Raw genomic sequence first — 18084 nt, 5'->3', positions numbered from 1 at the left:
TTTGATTTGAACTTAAATGAAAATTCAGTACACTCTGTACATAAATCTTTTTAAAATTGGCAATCCATAATATATATATATATATTATATATATATTTTCTTTTTTCAATATTAAATCTCATAAATATATAAATCTGAACAATGTATTCTCTCGTCCACATTCTATTCTAAGTTTAATTAATATTGTGAAGTTGACGTTGTTGAAGAAAATGCTGCAGTGCAGTTTGTTACCGCTTCTTCTGCACTGACGCCTTGGAAGCGGCAGTAAACTTAGTTTTTAAGTAATTTATTTGACGTCAACCAATGTTGTTAAACCATACGTTTTGACAATTATTAAGCGATATATAGTATCCTATAGTAATGAATAAAAATTTTGAATTTGAATTGAATTTGAATTAATGCATCGAAAACAAAATGCTCAAAATGTTAAATCATCTCTCTCAAGTACATAAAAAAAATTACTTATATGAGATTTAATAGATTAAATTAAATATAGATTTATTTTTTTCAATACATACATACATACATATGATCACGTCTATATCCCTTGCGGGGTAGACAGAGCCAACAGTCTTGAAAAGACTGAATGGCCACGTTCAGCTATTTGGCTTAATGATAGAACCGAGATTCAAATAGTGACAGGTTGCTAGCCCATCGCCTAAAAGAGGAATCCTAAGTTTATAAGCCTATCCCTTAGTCGCCTTTTACGACATCCATGGGAAAGAGATGGAGTGGTCCTATTCTTTTTTGTAATAGTGCCGGGAACCACACGGCACTTTTTATTTTTTACTTATACTTTTACTTCTTATTTTTTTCAATATGATTAGTAATTGTTAAATAAAACTTATAATGAAACATTTACATTATTATTCAAACTTTTGAACCTCAGAGGTTATTATTTCGTACTTATCGAATTATTAATTTTATTTATTAAGCAAATGGACATGTTCCAGGAAGGTTTTTAATTTATTTTATAAGTTTTTGAACTGATTGTTACCTTACGAATCTCAAAATGGGTGCCATTTTATACTTAATTATTAGTTATAATTTTATTCTGTTAAGCAAGTGGAGATATTTTTTTGATGACCAAGAAGGTTTTTTATTTATTTTATAAGTTTTTGAACTGATTGTTACCTTACGAACCTCGAAATGGGTGCCATTTTATACTTAATTATTAGTTATAATTTTATTATGTTACGCAAACGGAGATATCTTTTTAATGACCAAGAAGATCTTTAATTCATTTTATTTTTTATTTTGGTATAGTTCAAAATGAAAGCGTTACTGACTTAAGATAAATGCAATGTAAATGCAATATTACTGCGCTATATAATCTGTGATAAGTCATTTCCTTTCATGTTTTTTATTATCATAAATGCAGTACATATATTATAAAGTTACGGCGCATATATTGTGTTGCAAAATGTAAAATAACATTAATTCACGTAACCTATGTGCTGTAAATAAAAGAATTTTAGCATAAATGCCGTAAGGATCAATTTTACTGCATTCATGAAAATAATGTCTTATGAAAAAATTAATTAAGCCATAACATAAACAGTTTTAATTAAATTTTATACACTATATAATAATTTAAACACCAAACGCCACTATCAAGATAATCTTCGAGTTATGCTCTTTAAGTCAGTATAGTTATTTTTAAAAATTTTTGCATAACATATTTTAGGTAGCCTAAAATAAGTTTAAAACTTTGACCGCGTTTTTCTCGAAACTGTTCTCGTGTTCTTTACTGCGTTCTTAAATTGCGCGGCAGAATGACACCTCTTATCAAATATTCAAATGAATCGTGGATTATATAAGTTTTAAATATGCCGTGTGGTTCCCGGCAACAATAGAAAAGTAAAGGACTACTCCATTTCTTTTTTTTAGGAAAGAATAGATTTATTTTCAATGTACAAGGGATACAAGGTATCACTTATTGACGTCACATTACTTAAATCTAATTATAACTTACTACCGCTTCCAAAGCGCATGTGTAGAAGAAGCGGTGGAACAAAGTTCACTGCAGTTCTCATGGATGTCGTAAAAGGCGACTAAGGGATAGGCATAGATTTGTGGGAGTCTTATTTTAGGCGATGGGCTAGAAACCTTTCACTATTTGAATCTGACCTTTTGCCGGAACATCTCTTATTTGATAAAGATATGTACGTTCATCACTACATCATAAACGACGTCATATATTGGATTGCTTTTTTATTACATTCAATGACTGTCAAAACTGAATTAAATTAGGATGTTACGTTTTTTGTGTCAACAATCAATTGTTAGGCCTTTAGATACCTATAGGTATATGTTAGTAGGTACATTAAAATGTGCACTGAAAGAACCAAACGTGCATTTTTTGATGATCGGTTGCAACAAGAAGCGTTTTGTATCATTTGATTATACTTTTTGCTAGGATCCTACAGATAGAGTATCTCCTTGGTCTGAGTGATACATATAAATAAAATCACGCGACTTTCCAAGAGGGGAAGGCATGACATGGGATTCTGATTAAAATACATTAAATGTCAGTACCTATTTACCTACCTTTAGCATTCTGAAAGTAAACAAAGAAAATGGCGGAACGCGATCAGCTGATCGAGGTGCTAATAAAAAAATCAATGACGTTCCGTTTCCCGCCGAATAGTCCTAAAATACGTCTTATATATTTTTTATTTCAAACTCAGTCTTCGAAAAAAACAATGCTTTCTTCGAGTACTTGGCATGACATATACTAGGTAGATGTAGTTTTATCTGTGGTCTGAGCTGTTTATTCAATAAATTTCAATAACAATTCCTAACCTTAATAATCCTAATCCACATTCAGCAATTGATATGCACTTTACTAACTCATCTTGCTGTTTGAATCCGAGGCATCTTCGATTAAAGATGATTATCCACATTATATAATGCCAAGGTGACAGACTAAACAATTACCAATCAATATAGAGCAATTATTGGTAGGTTCGATGACAGTTGACAACAATATTTCATGTAGCAGGTATGATGCACAAAGTATTGTATATAGGACTTTTATTAAAAAAATAATTAATCACATAAACAAGCTTTAATTCGACGACGTTTGATGAGAGACAATAAGGACAATAGAAGTATTGTTTACAGTGAATAAAGTGATAAATATTGGTCATAAATTTAACTACAGCGATGTTTTGACCTGAACCGTCACCAAACAAGGTAAGATCTGGCAGGCTCAGAGTACGTATATAATATTTTTAATTTATACTTATTTCGTTTACGTTTTCACGTGGACCAACTGATATGCACAACTAGTTGTGCTATCTCAGTTATGTCCCTAATAGCACAACTAAGTACAAAAAATAGGTACGATTCGTAATATTCGTTTTCTAAACAATCACATTAAAACACCAATTATAACAGAAAATACACCTATTAGTTTAACTTTCGTCAACTTCATTGGACTTCTTGGCGGGAACACAAACATCATGTTGTTTGTGATGTAATATTTTATCCAAAAAGTGGATTTGATCGACAACTAATCTATACTAATATTCTTAAGCTGAAGAGTTTTCTGTTTGTTTGTTTGTTTGAATGCGCTCATCTCAGGAACTACTGGTTTGAGTTGAAAAATTCTTTTTGCGTTGAATAGACCATTTATCGAGAAAGGCTATATAACATCACGCTGCAACTACAAGGAGCAAAGAAATAATGGAATATGCGAAAAAAAAACGGGGAAAATTGTGGATGCTACCGGGACCGGAATTAAGTCAGGAGGAAGAAGAAAGTGATTCAAGAGAACAAAGTCTACAAACCCGGAGAACAAAGTCTACCCGTGCAAAGCCGGGGCGGGTCGCTAGTACCTACACTCTGTGCACAATGTTGCCGTCGGCTCTCATCAAACATGCCAATAACTGGTCTAAATTGATTGGCAATTGTTAAGTACATCACCTTGGCACTATTTGATGTGGATAATCATCTTTAATCGAAGATGCCCCGGGTTCAAACGACCAGCTGGTTGACGCAATATGAATTTGTAAAGCGCATATCAATTGAGTCATGAACGTAATAATTAAGATGAGTGCTTTGTGGTTACCGGCACCAATAGAAATAGAATGAACCATTCCTTTGGATGTCATTGTAGCGGGAGCGATAATTCGGCTCGACCGCCACCAAAGGGAAGATCTTCCGCCAGGCTAGGTGTGATGCCTGGGGAACCGCGGCTCCGACGATGTGGTGTCGGAGGTTGTATATATGCCTCACATCCGTGAAATCTTTGCTTACGCGATTTAGGTTTTCCGCTGTTTATGACTGTAGCGTCGCGTGATTCTTTTTTTTATTTTTGTGACTTGTGGCGTATAGATATCGCCACAGTTGTAAAAGGCGACTAAGCTAGCTAGCTAATAAACTTGAATTTTTTCTTGTAAGCCGACTCTGGCTGGCGGCTTTCTCTATTTGAATCTAAATTCCATTAAGTCATACAGTTGAATGTAGCCTATCAGACATAGACCTGATTACATATGTAAAACAGAATAATATAAGACAATATATTTAAATGTCACATATAACTTGAGGAAATAATTGTCGCCGTCTTGCATCGTATGCGGTTTTCTGCGCAGTAGTTAATATTGAAGGCAGACTCAGCTGAATGTGGTTTTTCGTTATTAAAAAAAAGCTAGCAACCTGTCACTATTTGAATCTCAATTCCATCATTAAGCCTAACAGCTGAACGTGGCCTTTCAGTATTTTCAAAGACTGTTAACCCTGTTTACCCCACAATGAATAGACGTGATTACATATATGTACCTACTCTAATATTCATTCACCCTCTTATGGGTCTACTGGAAGAGTACATACAAACATACATACACACTGGAAGAGTCTATTGAAATTTTAAGATCCAGGAACCACAAGGCCTCTTGCGAGCGCAATGTTTAGACAATGACAATTGGAATCATTCACGGAGTTGATCTTAAGCTGAGTTAGATAACCACTTCAACAAATCATTGGCAATAGAACAATAATGACGTGTCATGATTGTAGCTAGTTGAAGTCGCAATAAAAGAATTATTTCACGAGTAATTTTACACCGATAAAAATATTGAAAATGAAATGAAAATGTATAGATAGGCTTATTAACTTGGTATTCTTCTTATACGCGATGGGCTAGCAACCTGTCACTAGTTGAATCTCAATTCCATCATTAAGCCTAACAGCTGAACGTGGCCTTTCAGTCTTTTCAAGACTGTTAACCCTGTTTACCCCGCAAGGGATAAAGACGTGATCATATGTATGTATGTAAGCGTATTACATGCACCATGTAAAACAATGTCGATCAAGTGATGTGAATTTTATTTAATCTGTTCCATTATTTTTTTAATCTGTTTCAATTTTTTTTTCAGCAATTGGCGCTGATACCTGGTTCACGGTCTTATCAGATTTGGCTGGCTCCCTCTGTCCCCCTGTACTTCGAGATCTACCTATTCAATTGGACGAATTCCGAGACATTCCCTATAGATAAACCTCATTTGGTGCAAACGGGTTAGTGATTTTATTTTGTGTTTTTTTATTACTGGATTCCGACTTTGCTCGTGTCAAACTCGTAAAATCGAAATTAATCAATGTAACTAGAGCCGTGTGGTTACCGGCACTTTACAATTGGACCACTGTGTCTCCTTCCTGGATGTCGTATAAGGCGACTAAAGATATAGGATGATAAGCTTGGGATTCTTCACTAAGTCGATGGGCAAGCAACCTGCACTTTTTTTTGCCAACCAAGGAAATTACCCAGCAAATAATATTTAGTAAACAATATATTTACAGGGTAAAGGGTCAAGTCAAAAGTACCCGAAACCACCGAGCTTGCATGAAGAGAGTTATGAATATCATGAAGCGAAGGAAGTATGCAGAGATCGTGGCAAGTGGAAAGAGGTAGTCTCTGCCTACCCCTCCGGGAAAGAGGCGTGATTTTATGTATGTATGTATGTATATTTACAGGGCCTTATCGCTTCAGGGAGCATCGTGAGCACGTCAACGTGACCTGGAACCAGGAGGAGCACACCCTGGGCTACCGGACCTTCAGGAGCTGGGTGTTCGACGAGACCAGCGAGGGAAACCTTGATGATATCATCACTACAGTGGATGTGATCACCGCTGTAAGTATAATGATAACTATCCTCATATCCTACTAATATTATAAACTAGCGACCCGCCCCGGCTTCGCACGGGTGCATATTATAAATGTTATGTTATTATACATAAAAACCTTCCTCTTGAATCACTCTACCTGTTACAAAAAACCGCATCAAAATCCGTTGCGTAATTTTAAAGATTTAAGCATACAGACAAACAGACTAAAATAGCGACTTTGTTTTATACTATGTAGTGATGCGAAAGTTCGTGAGTATGTCAGGATGACAGTATGGATGTTTGTTACTCTTTCACGCAAAAACTACTGAACCGTATACGATGAAATTTGGTATGTAGGTAGCTGAAGACTCAGAATAACATATAGGCTACTTTTAATCCCGGAGTTCCCGCGGGATTGATAGGGTTTCTATGAGGATGAAGTCGCGGGCGGCCTCTAGTATTATATGAATAACCATATTTTGTACTTTGGAGTCAGCTGATGGAAATTGTGTGATGTTTCGTAGTAGATTATTTAGCCAGAAGACTTGTCCTTTTGGACTGGACCTTACGTACATACAGTCACGTTTTCCTTGCGGGGTAGACAGAGCCAATAATATTGAGACTGATAGTCCACGTTTAGCTGTTTGGTTTAATGATAGAATTGTAATCCAAATAGTGACATGTTGCCTAAAAGAAGAATCTAAAGTTAACAAGCCAATCCTTTAGTAGCTTTTTCGACATCCATGGGAGTGAAACGGAGTGGTCCTATTTTCTTCTATATATTTGTATATTTGTTAATTGACGTCCAGTGAAAATGCTGCAGTGTAGTTTGTTCCGCCGCTTCTTCTGCATGCGCTTTGGAAGCGGTAGTACTTATAATTAGATTTAAGTGATGTCAATAAGTGATACCTTGTATCCAATTTTGAGAATAAATCTATTCTATTCTATTCTATAATGTGTCTATTTACCCCCCAGAATACCATAAACTATGTTACATCTATAGGAGGGACATGGAGTTTATTAAAAGTTAAATTACCTATCATTATATCATGTTAAAATTTTGGTCAAGTGTCAGAAATACTTTACCCTAAAAATTGCATAGAAAAAAGGGGTTGAGAGCAACCCCTTTCCTTAACCTCGCGTGTCCATTACACTTTAATTTATTGGATGAATGATAGAAAATTACTTCATAACTTGATCACGCAAGATAATTCAATTACTTAGCAGATATTAACCTACGTCCATATCAGATATAAAATTAAAGTTTTTGTCCATTCTTTTTACCGGTTTATAAGTTTGTATACTTAAGTAAAGGGCTTATATTTAGATGATTTATGATTTATAGGTAGATCTTTTAGCTAGCATTCAGAGGTCTTGGTAAAAATTTTGTGTTATAAACTTAGGTTTCTTCTTTTGGGCGATGGGCTAGCAACCTGTCAGTATTTGAATCGCAATACTATCGTTGAACCTAATAGCTGAACGTGTCTATCAGGACTGCAGGCTCTGTCTACCCCGCAAGGGATATAGACGTGATTATATTAATTATATGAATTAAACGAAGCTTTGAAGTCGGTTAAAATTCTTATATATAAAATTCTCGTGTCACAATGTTCGTTCCCGTACTCCTCCGAAACGGCTTGACTGATTCTCATAAAATTATGTGAGCACATTCAGTAGGTCTGAGAATCGGCCAACCTCTATTTTTCATACCCCTTACTGACAAGGGTCGTCCACCCTTAAATTTCTTTTTAACTAAAATTGCTGAAAAAATATTACATACATACATATGATCACGTCTTTATCCCTTACGAGGAAGACAGAGCCAACAGTCTTAAAAAGACTGATAGGCCACATTCAGCTGTTTGGCTTAATGATAGAACTGAGATTCAAATAGTGACAGGTTGCTAGCCCATCGCCTAAAAGAGGAATCCTAAGTTTATAAACCTATCCCTTATTCGCCTTTTACGACATCCATGGGAAAGAGATGGAGTGGTCCTATTCTTTTTTGTAATGGTGCCGGGAACCACACGGCACTATTACGGCACGGCACGGTATGTATGTATTATATTAATTTTATGAATATTTATAGCTGTTTAAGTGGTTTTTTTTTTAAAGTCGTTTAAAACTTTTTCATAATATGTTCATCCAGTCAGCCGTTCACCGCGAGCGTCCCAACCAGAGCCACTTCGAGCAGTATATGTTCAGTCTCTTCTTGAAGAACACGTTCACGGGCCACCGTGTACCTGTCACCAGGACCGCCAGGGAGCTGCTGTTCGAAGGTTACAGCGACTGGCTGCTGACACTGGCCCAAGTCATGCCCGACGATTCAGGAGCACCTAAACTTGATAAGTTTGGATGGTTCTATCAGGTATTTCATAATCAGAGAATAGGTGGATTGATTTAATGTACTTGCATCATGAATTACCATAGAAACCATAACGTAGGCGATAGTTCAAATCCGCGTTACTAGCATTGGATAATTCCGCGTATATGACAAATGTAGCCATTTTAAGTTTTCGCGGGAAATTCACGCAAAATCTTGATAGACTGCCACCGACTTGAAACGAGTTCATTTTAACCGAGAGATAGAACAAATTACTCATTACTTTTTGTGTAAAAATGAGCTTAAAATTAATTGAAGTAATAAAGATATCAAGTTTTAACCTTTCCCTGTAAAACTGGATCTATTGCAGATACGCACCTTTTACGTATGGTAGAGTCGCGGATTTGCACTATCCCCGACGATAACATGAATAAGCCTCTTTTCCGGGATTCCATTTTAGAACTGACCTACACTTACAGTAAACTACATTGTCCGTGGGTAATATAGGACTACAATTTACGTGAACGAACTCGGGAAAACAGCTACCACTAATATATTCTTCATCACACTTGTAAAAACTCCGAAAAAAATCTTACAAATCCCGCAATCCCGGAGGCATGTCCATATTAATATATACGTTTCAGTTCATTGACCCCAATTCAATCTACCTATTCCGATCTCTGGTCATAATTAATTATGTTCTTCAAATTGTTTGTTTCTGTAAGTAACTTCTTTGTTTGTTTGGGAAAGATATGAAGTGGTCCTAATCTTTTTTAAAACGCTTTTGGCGAACTCCACCATCGTTAACTTATTTAAAATTCAAAGTATTTTTATAAAAACATCGACAGTTCACCCAAATAGGAATTGAACCCTCAACCTTTTCCCAATCATTCGGAAACCTTAATCACTCATCCATGAACTCCACCATCGTTAACTTATTCTACGATATCAACAGTTTCTGCTAATGTTATAGAGAAACAACTCATTGGAGACTGAGGGTTATATGGAGGTGACCACGGGCGAAGTCAGCGGTACTCTCCCTGGACAAATCGTGAGGTGGAACCATGAAGACCATCTGGTTTATTATGAAGGACAATGTTCGCGGGTAAGTGGACTGTATAAATAATCTTATATATAAAAATGAATGTGCTAAATGTGTTGGTAAGCGCATAACTCAAGAACGCCTGGACCAATTTGGCCAATTCTTTTTTTTTTATATTCGTCGAAGCTCAAGGATGGTTTTTACGGCGAAAAAATACCAAATAATTGCCTGAAAAACCTTAAAAACAGTCCTTTTCTTTATCCCATACAAACGTTTTCTAACTAATACGTACAGTCAATTTGAGCTTTATTGCTAATGTATAAAGTTCACTGTTGTCTAAGCAATGTAGGTCTAATAGATAGGTACAAAAAACTGTCATATTACATATCTTTTTGACAGAACAAAGTCTGTCGGGTCCGCTAGTCACTAATGATATTAGCGGCTGGCCTCAGTGGCGCAGCGGTAGTACGCTTGTCTGTGACACCGGAGGTCCCGGATTCGAATCCCGGTCAGGGCATGATGAGAAACAAACTTTGTCTGATTGGCCTGGATCTTGGATGTGTATCTATATAAGTATTTATTATTAAATATAGTATCGTTGAGTTAGTATCTCGTAACACAAGTCTCGAACTTACTTCGAGTCTAACTCAATCTGTGTAATTTGTCCCGTGTATATTTATTTATTTATTACAACATATATACATAATATCAAGCCTCTTTCCCGGATGGGTAGGTAGAGACTACCTCTTTCCACTTGCCACGATCTTTGCATACTTCCTTCGCTTCATCCACATTCATAACTCTCTTCATGCAAGCTCGGCGGTTTCAGGTACTTAACCTTACCTAACCCTTTGCCAGGACGTCCTTAATTTGATCAAGATACGTTCGTCTAGGCCTTCCCACTCCGACCTTTCCCTCCACACTCTCCTTGTATATCTGCTTTCATTCATCTTCTCCATATGACCGAACCATCTTAACATACCCTTTTCTATTGATATTACAAATGCGATAGTATTTCTGCCTGTCTGTTACGCTTTCCCGCCTAAATCTAAGAACCAATTTTGATGAAATTTGATACAGAGATATAGTCAAACCTAAGAATACACAAGACAATACCTTTCTAATGTAACCATTATCATATCGTGGGCCTACTGGAATAAATTTCTCTAAAAAATAAGTAATGCCGTAGATCTAAATGTCTCTTTAGTTTAAGTTCTATTCTTATTTTTGTTCTTGATGCAACTAAATATATAAATGAAATAAAAAATAAAGAACATATTGCTACTTTATTGCAGTGGAAAGGAGTTGCAACATGAAAGATTTTCAGTTAACTTTCACTGTGAACAGCTAGTCTATACTAATATTATAAAGCTGAAGAGTTTGTTTGTTTATTTGAACGCACTGATCTCAGGAACTACTGGTTCGAATTGAAAAATTCTTTTTGTTTTGAATAGACCATTTATCGAGTTAGGCTTTAGGCTATATAATATCACGCTGCAACTATAAGAGCGAAGAAATTATGGAAAATGTGAAAAAAAACGGGGAAAATTATCCAACCTTGAGGGCTTCAATGATGCCCAAAATAACTATTCCACGCGGACTTAGTCGCGGGCACAGCTAGTATATAATGAAATAAATTTACTTCGGGGCAAGTGAAATATTTGCAGTTTATTTTTACGAAAAATACATGATTTTCCTCAGTTACAATTTTCTTAATCCATTTTTTCTTTAATGTCCCCCCAGCTATCAGGCAGCGTCGGCGAGTTCCTCCCCAGGAACCTGTCGGAACATTCGGAGCTGACGATGTTCCTCCCGGACCTGTGTCGAACGGTGGTACTGCCCTACCTCCACAGCGGCCAGGTGTTGGGGCTCAACTACCACAAGTTCGGAATGTCGGCAAGCAGCTTCGATAATTGTGAGTTCATCATAAAGATAATGAAAGAAAGATAACGTGGTAAGACTGGTTGTTAGATTCTCCAGTATGGGTCAGGTCACCCTGCAAAGGCTGCGAAGGTCTGACGGGAGTCAGAGAGGATGATTCAAATAGTCAAAAGACAGGTTGCTAGCCCATTGCCAAAAAGAAGAATCCCAAGTTTATAAGCCTATCCCTTAGTCGCCTTTTACGACATCCATAGGAAAGACATGGAGTGGTCCTATTCTATTTTCTATGGTGCCGGGAACCACACGTCACTATACATAAAGAATATATACATATATTTTTTCTTTATGTATCATAAGGAATATTTAAATTCTTTAAGAAGAAATTTTTAACAGGGATGGAGTGATACTATTCTTTTTTTAATTGGTGCCGGGAACCACACGGCACGTTTTATCCAACAATGTTTTTACATTTCATTTCAGCGACAGCGTCATCAGATAACTCTTGCTTCTGTAACGGACCTTGCGAGTGGGGAGGCGTCATGAACGTGTCTGCATGCAGGTGAGACATTGTTTATTTTATAAGCTATCAGATATCAGGTTACTGGGCCTCCTTATCCTCCTCTTTTTCTCTCACGTGCAGAACTTTGCCATCCGTTCGAAAACATCTCGATGTCCTTCGAGAGCAGAAACTATCGCCGTCCCGTTTCACGTCATAATAAAGAGCGAAACAGCGATAAAAATGGCGTCGCTCGTGCCATGCTACAATTGGAGCGTATAACTGAACAAGGTTTCCATAATCTGAATTTGAATCTTCAGGAAAATACTCTGATATTCTTTCAGGTTTAACTCCCCATCATTTGTGACGCTTCCACACTTCCTGCACGCTGACCCTCGTCTCAAAGAGCTGGTCACGGGATTGGAGCCTGACCCTGAGAAACATACCTTCTACTTTGCTGTCGAACCTGTAAGTAACCATATCCTTCCTTCCTAAGACAGATATAAAAATATAAATATAAATATATACGGGACAAATTACACTGATTGAGTTAGCCTCGAAGTAAGTTCGAAACTTGTGTTACTAACTCAACGATACTATATTTTATAATAAATACTTATATAGATAAACATCCAAGACCCAGGACAATCAGAAAAAGTTCTTTTCTCATCATTCCCTGGCCGGGATTCGAACCCGGGACCTCCGGTGTCACAGACAAGCGTACTACCGCTGAGCCACAGAGGCCGTCAAAATAAAATAAAATAAAAATATCATTTGTTTTGGTTGACGTTGAATAGTTTACTGCTGTTTTTAAAACGTCAATGCTGAATTTACATATAAATATATACGGGACAAACAACACAGTTCGAGTTAGCCTCGAAGTAAGTTCGAGACTTGTGTTACGAGATACCAACTCAACGATATTATAGTATACAATAAATACAAGATCCCACTTCTGACACCAATCTTGTGGGGACTTGAATCCGAGGCTCCCAGGACACTATCTTTTTATTATTTAGTTTCATAAATTTAGAAGAGTTATCGTAGAATAAGTCTCTCTTCTAGTCTGATGTAACATACCATCGTCTCACTCTTATGCTCTCGTTCACTTATTAACTTAACTAAAACTAAAATATTAACTTCTTACATATCAAATACGATACAAACATCCAAAACCTAGGCCAATAAATATGTTGGCTTAAGGTTAAGGTGCATTCAATAATTCATTAATTCATCTATTCATTCACTTATCCGTTGAAGGACAGTGGTTTACGGTTCATAGTATAGCTACACTTACTGCAAGCACAAAAAATATTCAATTTCAGAGACTCGGCGTTCCCGTAGACGTGGCGGCCAGGTTTCAAATAAACATATATTTGGAGCCTGACAATGGGTATGTTACTTCTTTCATTTTTCACCCGATATACCTATCTATAGTTTTGAAACAAATACTAGTCTTGTGGTTCCTGGCAACATTAAAAAAAGAATAGGACCACTCCTTCTCTTTCTCATGGATGTCGCAACAGGTGACTAAGGGATAGGCTTGAATTTGAGATTCTTCTTTTAGGATTAGGCTATGAACCTGTCACTATTTGAATCTCAATTCTATCATCAAGCCAAAAAAGTGAAAGTGGCCATACAGTCTTTTCAAGACTGTTAGCTCTGTCTACACCGGAAGGGATAAAGTCGTGACCATATGTATGTACGTAATTTTTTTTTTCAGACTGTACTTAAACGTGCCAAAGATGCTGTTCCCCGTGTTCTGGATCCAACAGCGTGTGCTGATCGACGAGAAGACAGCTGACGAGCTGGCCATGGTGCGCAACATCCTGGACTGGGGGGCCACCTTCTGCGTGGGCACGGCGCTGGCGTTCGCCATAGCGGCGGCCGTAGCCACCTGCAACTGCTGCAGAAGAAAAAAACCTGATTATATCAAACCTAAGAATGTGTGTGAGAAATTAAAAGATGATGCCGAAATAAAATTGAATCCTATTTGATTTGAGTTAGAACTGAACATTGTATGCAGATAGTTTATTTTTATTTTGACAATAATAATTATAGTTTGCATGGACGTCGCTTCTTCGTTTAAAGCGTTAAAAGGGGGTAATTATAGATAAATTGACGTAGGAAAAAAGGCGGACGGAGTTTTATTGTACGGCAAAATGAAGCACTAATACTATATGTCTATATAAATATTTAATATAAAATATAGTATCGTTGAGTTAGTATCTCGTAACACAAGTCTCGAACTTACTTCGAGTCTAACTCAATGTGTGTAATTCGACCCTTATATATTTATAATTTATAAATTTTATTTAGATGAGCCTCACGTGCCGTGTGGTTCCCGGCACCAATAAAAAAAAGAATAGGACCACTCCATCTCTTTTCGATGGATGTCGTAAAAGGCGACTGAGGGATAGGTTTTCAAACTTGGGATTCTTTTTAGGCGACAGGTTAGCAACCTGTCACTATTTGAATCTCAATTCTTTCATTAAGCCAAATGGCTGAACGTGGCCTTTCAGTCTTTTTAAGGCTGTTGGCTCTGTTTATCCCGTAAGGGATATAGACGTGATGATATGTATGTGTATGTATGTATGAGCCTCACGTACACACTCTCACCTATAGTGTAACAGTCGGCCGATATTATGTCATAGATGCGTCATAGATTAACTCGGTTTCTTTCACTCACACATACGTACAATGCCGCCATTACGATGCCTCACTTTTTTTCAAGTCATACCACGTCTGCCTTTTTTTCTACGTCTATGGTATAATTATAACAAAAAAGCGTTGGAGCATCTGAAAGTATAAAAGAGGGTGCTAGTGTCCGTTATGTACGTAACTGTACATTATAATACTGTTTTTATTAAACGAAATAATACATTATTTTTGTACAAAACGAATGTTTGAATGAATCGAAAGTTGATGGAACAAAACAATGTCTCTATGTGTAATTCCAGTGTTGCAATTATCATATTCTTAAAAATAGTCTAGTAAACAAGGTATTACATCTATAAAAAATTCCATGACTAAATAGTTGAATGAGTATGTATGTATTGGATGGTCGTTCGTATCTGGCTGTTAAAAAAAATCTCATTTGTAAATAGGTTTGTTAATGTAAACAGTTACCAACTTATCATAATTAGACATTGAAAATAATGAACAACCATATGACGGAAATTTTGTCGAAAAATGGCAGGAAATTTAATATATTCTAAATTTTTTTCTTTTTTTTTTTCTTTCAAAAATTTCAAGTTACTATTTTTATATTATTAACCCGTTATAAAATAAATATGTACAATTTTATTTCAATTAACGATAATATTATTTTCATTCGCGTGAAAATTCCTGCCAAACTTCGTATTTAAAACATTTAACATAGTAATTGTATATAATTAGCAATAAGTTAATTTAAATACGTGTCATATTTTTTTATACATCTTATTTATTTAAAAAATATTTGCTCGGGGCCAATGTTATGATCCAAATTTTATATACTTAGTTAAGAAATTTAACAAATAGGAAATATAAAACAACCATATCTATTTAAATAAACGTAATGAAGCAGAACAAATGTTTTTCAAAAATAATACATAGAAATGATTGTATATCATAATATAAATAGAGTATTCGTAAATTTGAAGTAATAAAATATTTTTTTAATATGTAAATTAAATGTGGTCTTATATTTCATGTGATAAATTAATGTTTATGGTATTTAAAAAAAAAATTAATAAGTGAGTAATAAAAATAAGTCTTATAATTTTAAAGGTTGTTTGTACCAATACCATATTCAATATATATTTCAATTACTTTTGCAAAACTATATACCGAATATGAGTTAGATTACCTAAAACGTTAATGTTCGCTTTATTTAAAAATCTAATTTCCCACTGACAGGCGGACCTCGGGTTCCTCTCCAGAGAGGTGAGGACGCACCGTGACCAACACCAGGAAGCCGATAAAAATGATATAAAACAATGGCATTAATAATTAAGAAATTTGTATAAAATAATTTTAACTTTTAGATTTTTTTTAATCGGATCAAACATGGTACATCATTGTGCATTATCACTAAATACTCTACGTCCACAAAGTGGTCACCATTTAATACACCTGATGGCTTTTTAAATACCAGTCAAATTTTCATACCAAAAATGTCCGATAGAAATTTTAATTCGTTTTTGAAAAGAGAATTCCAGTGTATTGGAATCAGCTGACCGCTTAATTTCTATATTTGAAATTAGAAAAAAGAAAAATAATTAACATTAAAACCTTTGAATGTTTTGCTCAGAAAATTTGGCCGTTTAAAAAGTCACCTGGTATAAAATGTAAAAATAATTATAGGTAGGTAATTTAGTAATTAGTTATTACGTATTATTAAGTTTAATAAGACCAAAGACGTTATGCACTTATGGTAATGAATGGGGAATGAGATTATACGGTCAGTATGAAAATTTGTGTACAGTGAGCTACATATCTAAGCTCGCTACCGACTTACGAGTCAGATTTATTTTTACCGGATCACATTTAGGTACAATCAAAATGACGCTCATCCGCTTATTAAGCTCCTGTATTTAATTATATTTTCATAAGATTACATTCCTGTATTGTGTAATATATTTTTAATTTTGTATTGACAATAAATAACTAATAATATACTTAAAATATTGATTTGTTTCTTTTCCATTCCACAATACGGTAAGGCCTATAACGTTGTAGCTTTATGTTACCACGTAGTGCTGAAATAAAAAAGGATTTTGTGAAATTTAACCCCTAAAGTAGAAAGTGTTAAAGAAAAGAAAAAGAAAAGGATCACTCCCTCGCTTTCCCTTGAAAATCGTAAACGACGACTAAGACTTGGGATTCCTCTTTTAGACGATAGATTATATGTATCTATCTATGAATGTGTATTTTGTGCCCAAAGTTAGTTCTTTCAAAGCAAAGCGTATAGAACAGCATAGCAATAGCTAGAAAACATGTTCCTACCCACAATGTATTTCCCTAAACCAAAGCTACTCCTAGTGCGTTTTCAGTGCATCCTAGTTCTAGCTAAATCTAGACACATACATACATATAGTTCCTATAAAAAACCAACTAACAGCCGGGGAGACGGGACCGCCGGACGTCGGCGCGCGCGCAATTCCCGCGGCATCCTGTGCCATCTGCATTTTAGCCGGGAACGTGACAATCTTGGGTGTTTCCTTTCAGTACAGTATAGTATATGTTAATGTCTCGCCTTTGATAAGGAAATCGCACTGAGGTATGAGCCCGAATGATCAGAAGATCTGATATGCTACCTTTATGAACGAAAGTCACTCATTACAATAGTGAACGCTTTTATTACCTCGATAATCTGGAATTTATGGATTTATGCAAAACATTTGAAATTCTTTAATGCATTCATACCTATATTTATAAAGTCACGTCTTTATCCCTTACGGAGAGGACAGAGCTAAAAGTCTCGCAAAGACTGAAATGCCACTGTAAGATTAAATTGAGATTCAAATAGTGACAGGTTGCTAGCACATCGCCTAAAAGAAGAATCCCAAGTTTATAAGCCTATCCCTGAGTCGCCTTTTTTGACATCCATGGGAATTGTACACTTAATTTTCAATAACTTTTCCCCAAATGTAACTGAATTTGCCAACGACCTACAGCTGATAAAACAAAATCGGCCAAGTGTGAGTCGGTCTTGCGCACGAAGGGTTCCATACCATCGTCACGTTTGTTACTAAGACTTAAATTGTTCATTTTTATATTGCCGTTTCTACCTGTTTAATAAAAATCGATCAAAAATTACGTTTCGTTATATGGTAATAATTACCTATTATTTAATTATTTATTTTGAAAGGTAATGTAAAATTACATGTATATATTCTGTAAAAAATTTAAGCGTCTACCTGTTATTAATTTATTGTTCTTTTAATAGTATTTGTAACAACAATTTGCTATAACAATAGCAGCAATGAAAATACATAATTTGTGAAAATTTCAACTTCCTCGCTCCTACTGTTCATGAGATGCAGCCTGGTGAGTAACAGACGGACAGACAGACAGCGGAGACTTATTAATAGGGTCCCGTTTTTATCATTTAGGTACGGAACCCTAAAAATCGATTTATCTCCATGACAATAATAATCCAATGCTTAGGTACCTGTAGCATCCAATAATCTTAGACATGTGGATAAAATATAAATATTGGGTTGATAACGTCAAACATACGTTATCCGA

General features: G+C 35.7%; 1 protein-coding gene across 1 annotated transcript in view; it reads left to right on the top strand.

The window, feature by feature from the left end:
* LOC106132351 (protein peste) overlaps window positions 1-16520 on the top strand; it is a 34442-nt gene extending 17922 nt beyond the window's left edge. The window contains exons 3-11 of the mRNA XM_013331722.2: window positions 5382-5520; window positions 5977-6134; window positions 8258-8476; window positions 9405-9536; window positions 11217-11388; window positions 11835-11913; window positions 12195-12318; window positions 13176-13243; window positions 13574-16520. Of these exons, the coding sequence (XP_013187176.1) occupies window positions 5382-5520; window positions 5977-6134; window positions 8258-8476; window positions 9405-9536; window positions 11217-11388; window positions 11835-11913; window positions 12195-12318; window positions 13176-13243; window positions 13574-13847 (1365 nt within the window). The 3' untranslated portion in view covers window positions 13848-16520. The remainder of the gene's footprint in view (window positions 1-5381; window positions 5521-5976; window positions 6135-8257; window positions 8477-9404; window positions 9537-11216; window positions 11389-11834; window positions 11914-12194; window positions 12319-13175; window positions 13244-13573) is intronic.
* Window positions 16521-18084: the final 1564 nt, after the last annotated feature.

The sequence above is a fragment of the Amyelois transitella genome, chromosome 14 (assembly GCF_032362555.1).
Source record: "Amyelois transitella isolate CPQ chromosome 14, ilAmyTran1.1, whole genome shotgun sequence".
In the NCBI taxonomy this organism is placed as follows: Eukaryota; Metazoa; Arthropoda; class Insecta; order Lepidoptera; family Pyralidae; genus Amyelois; species Amyelois transitella.
This window is presented reverse-complemented; position numbering and strand designations above follow the sequence as displayed.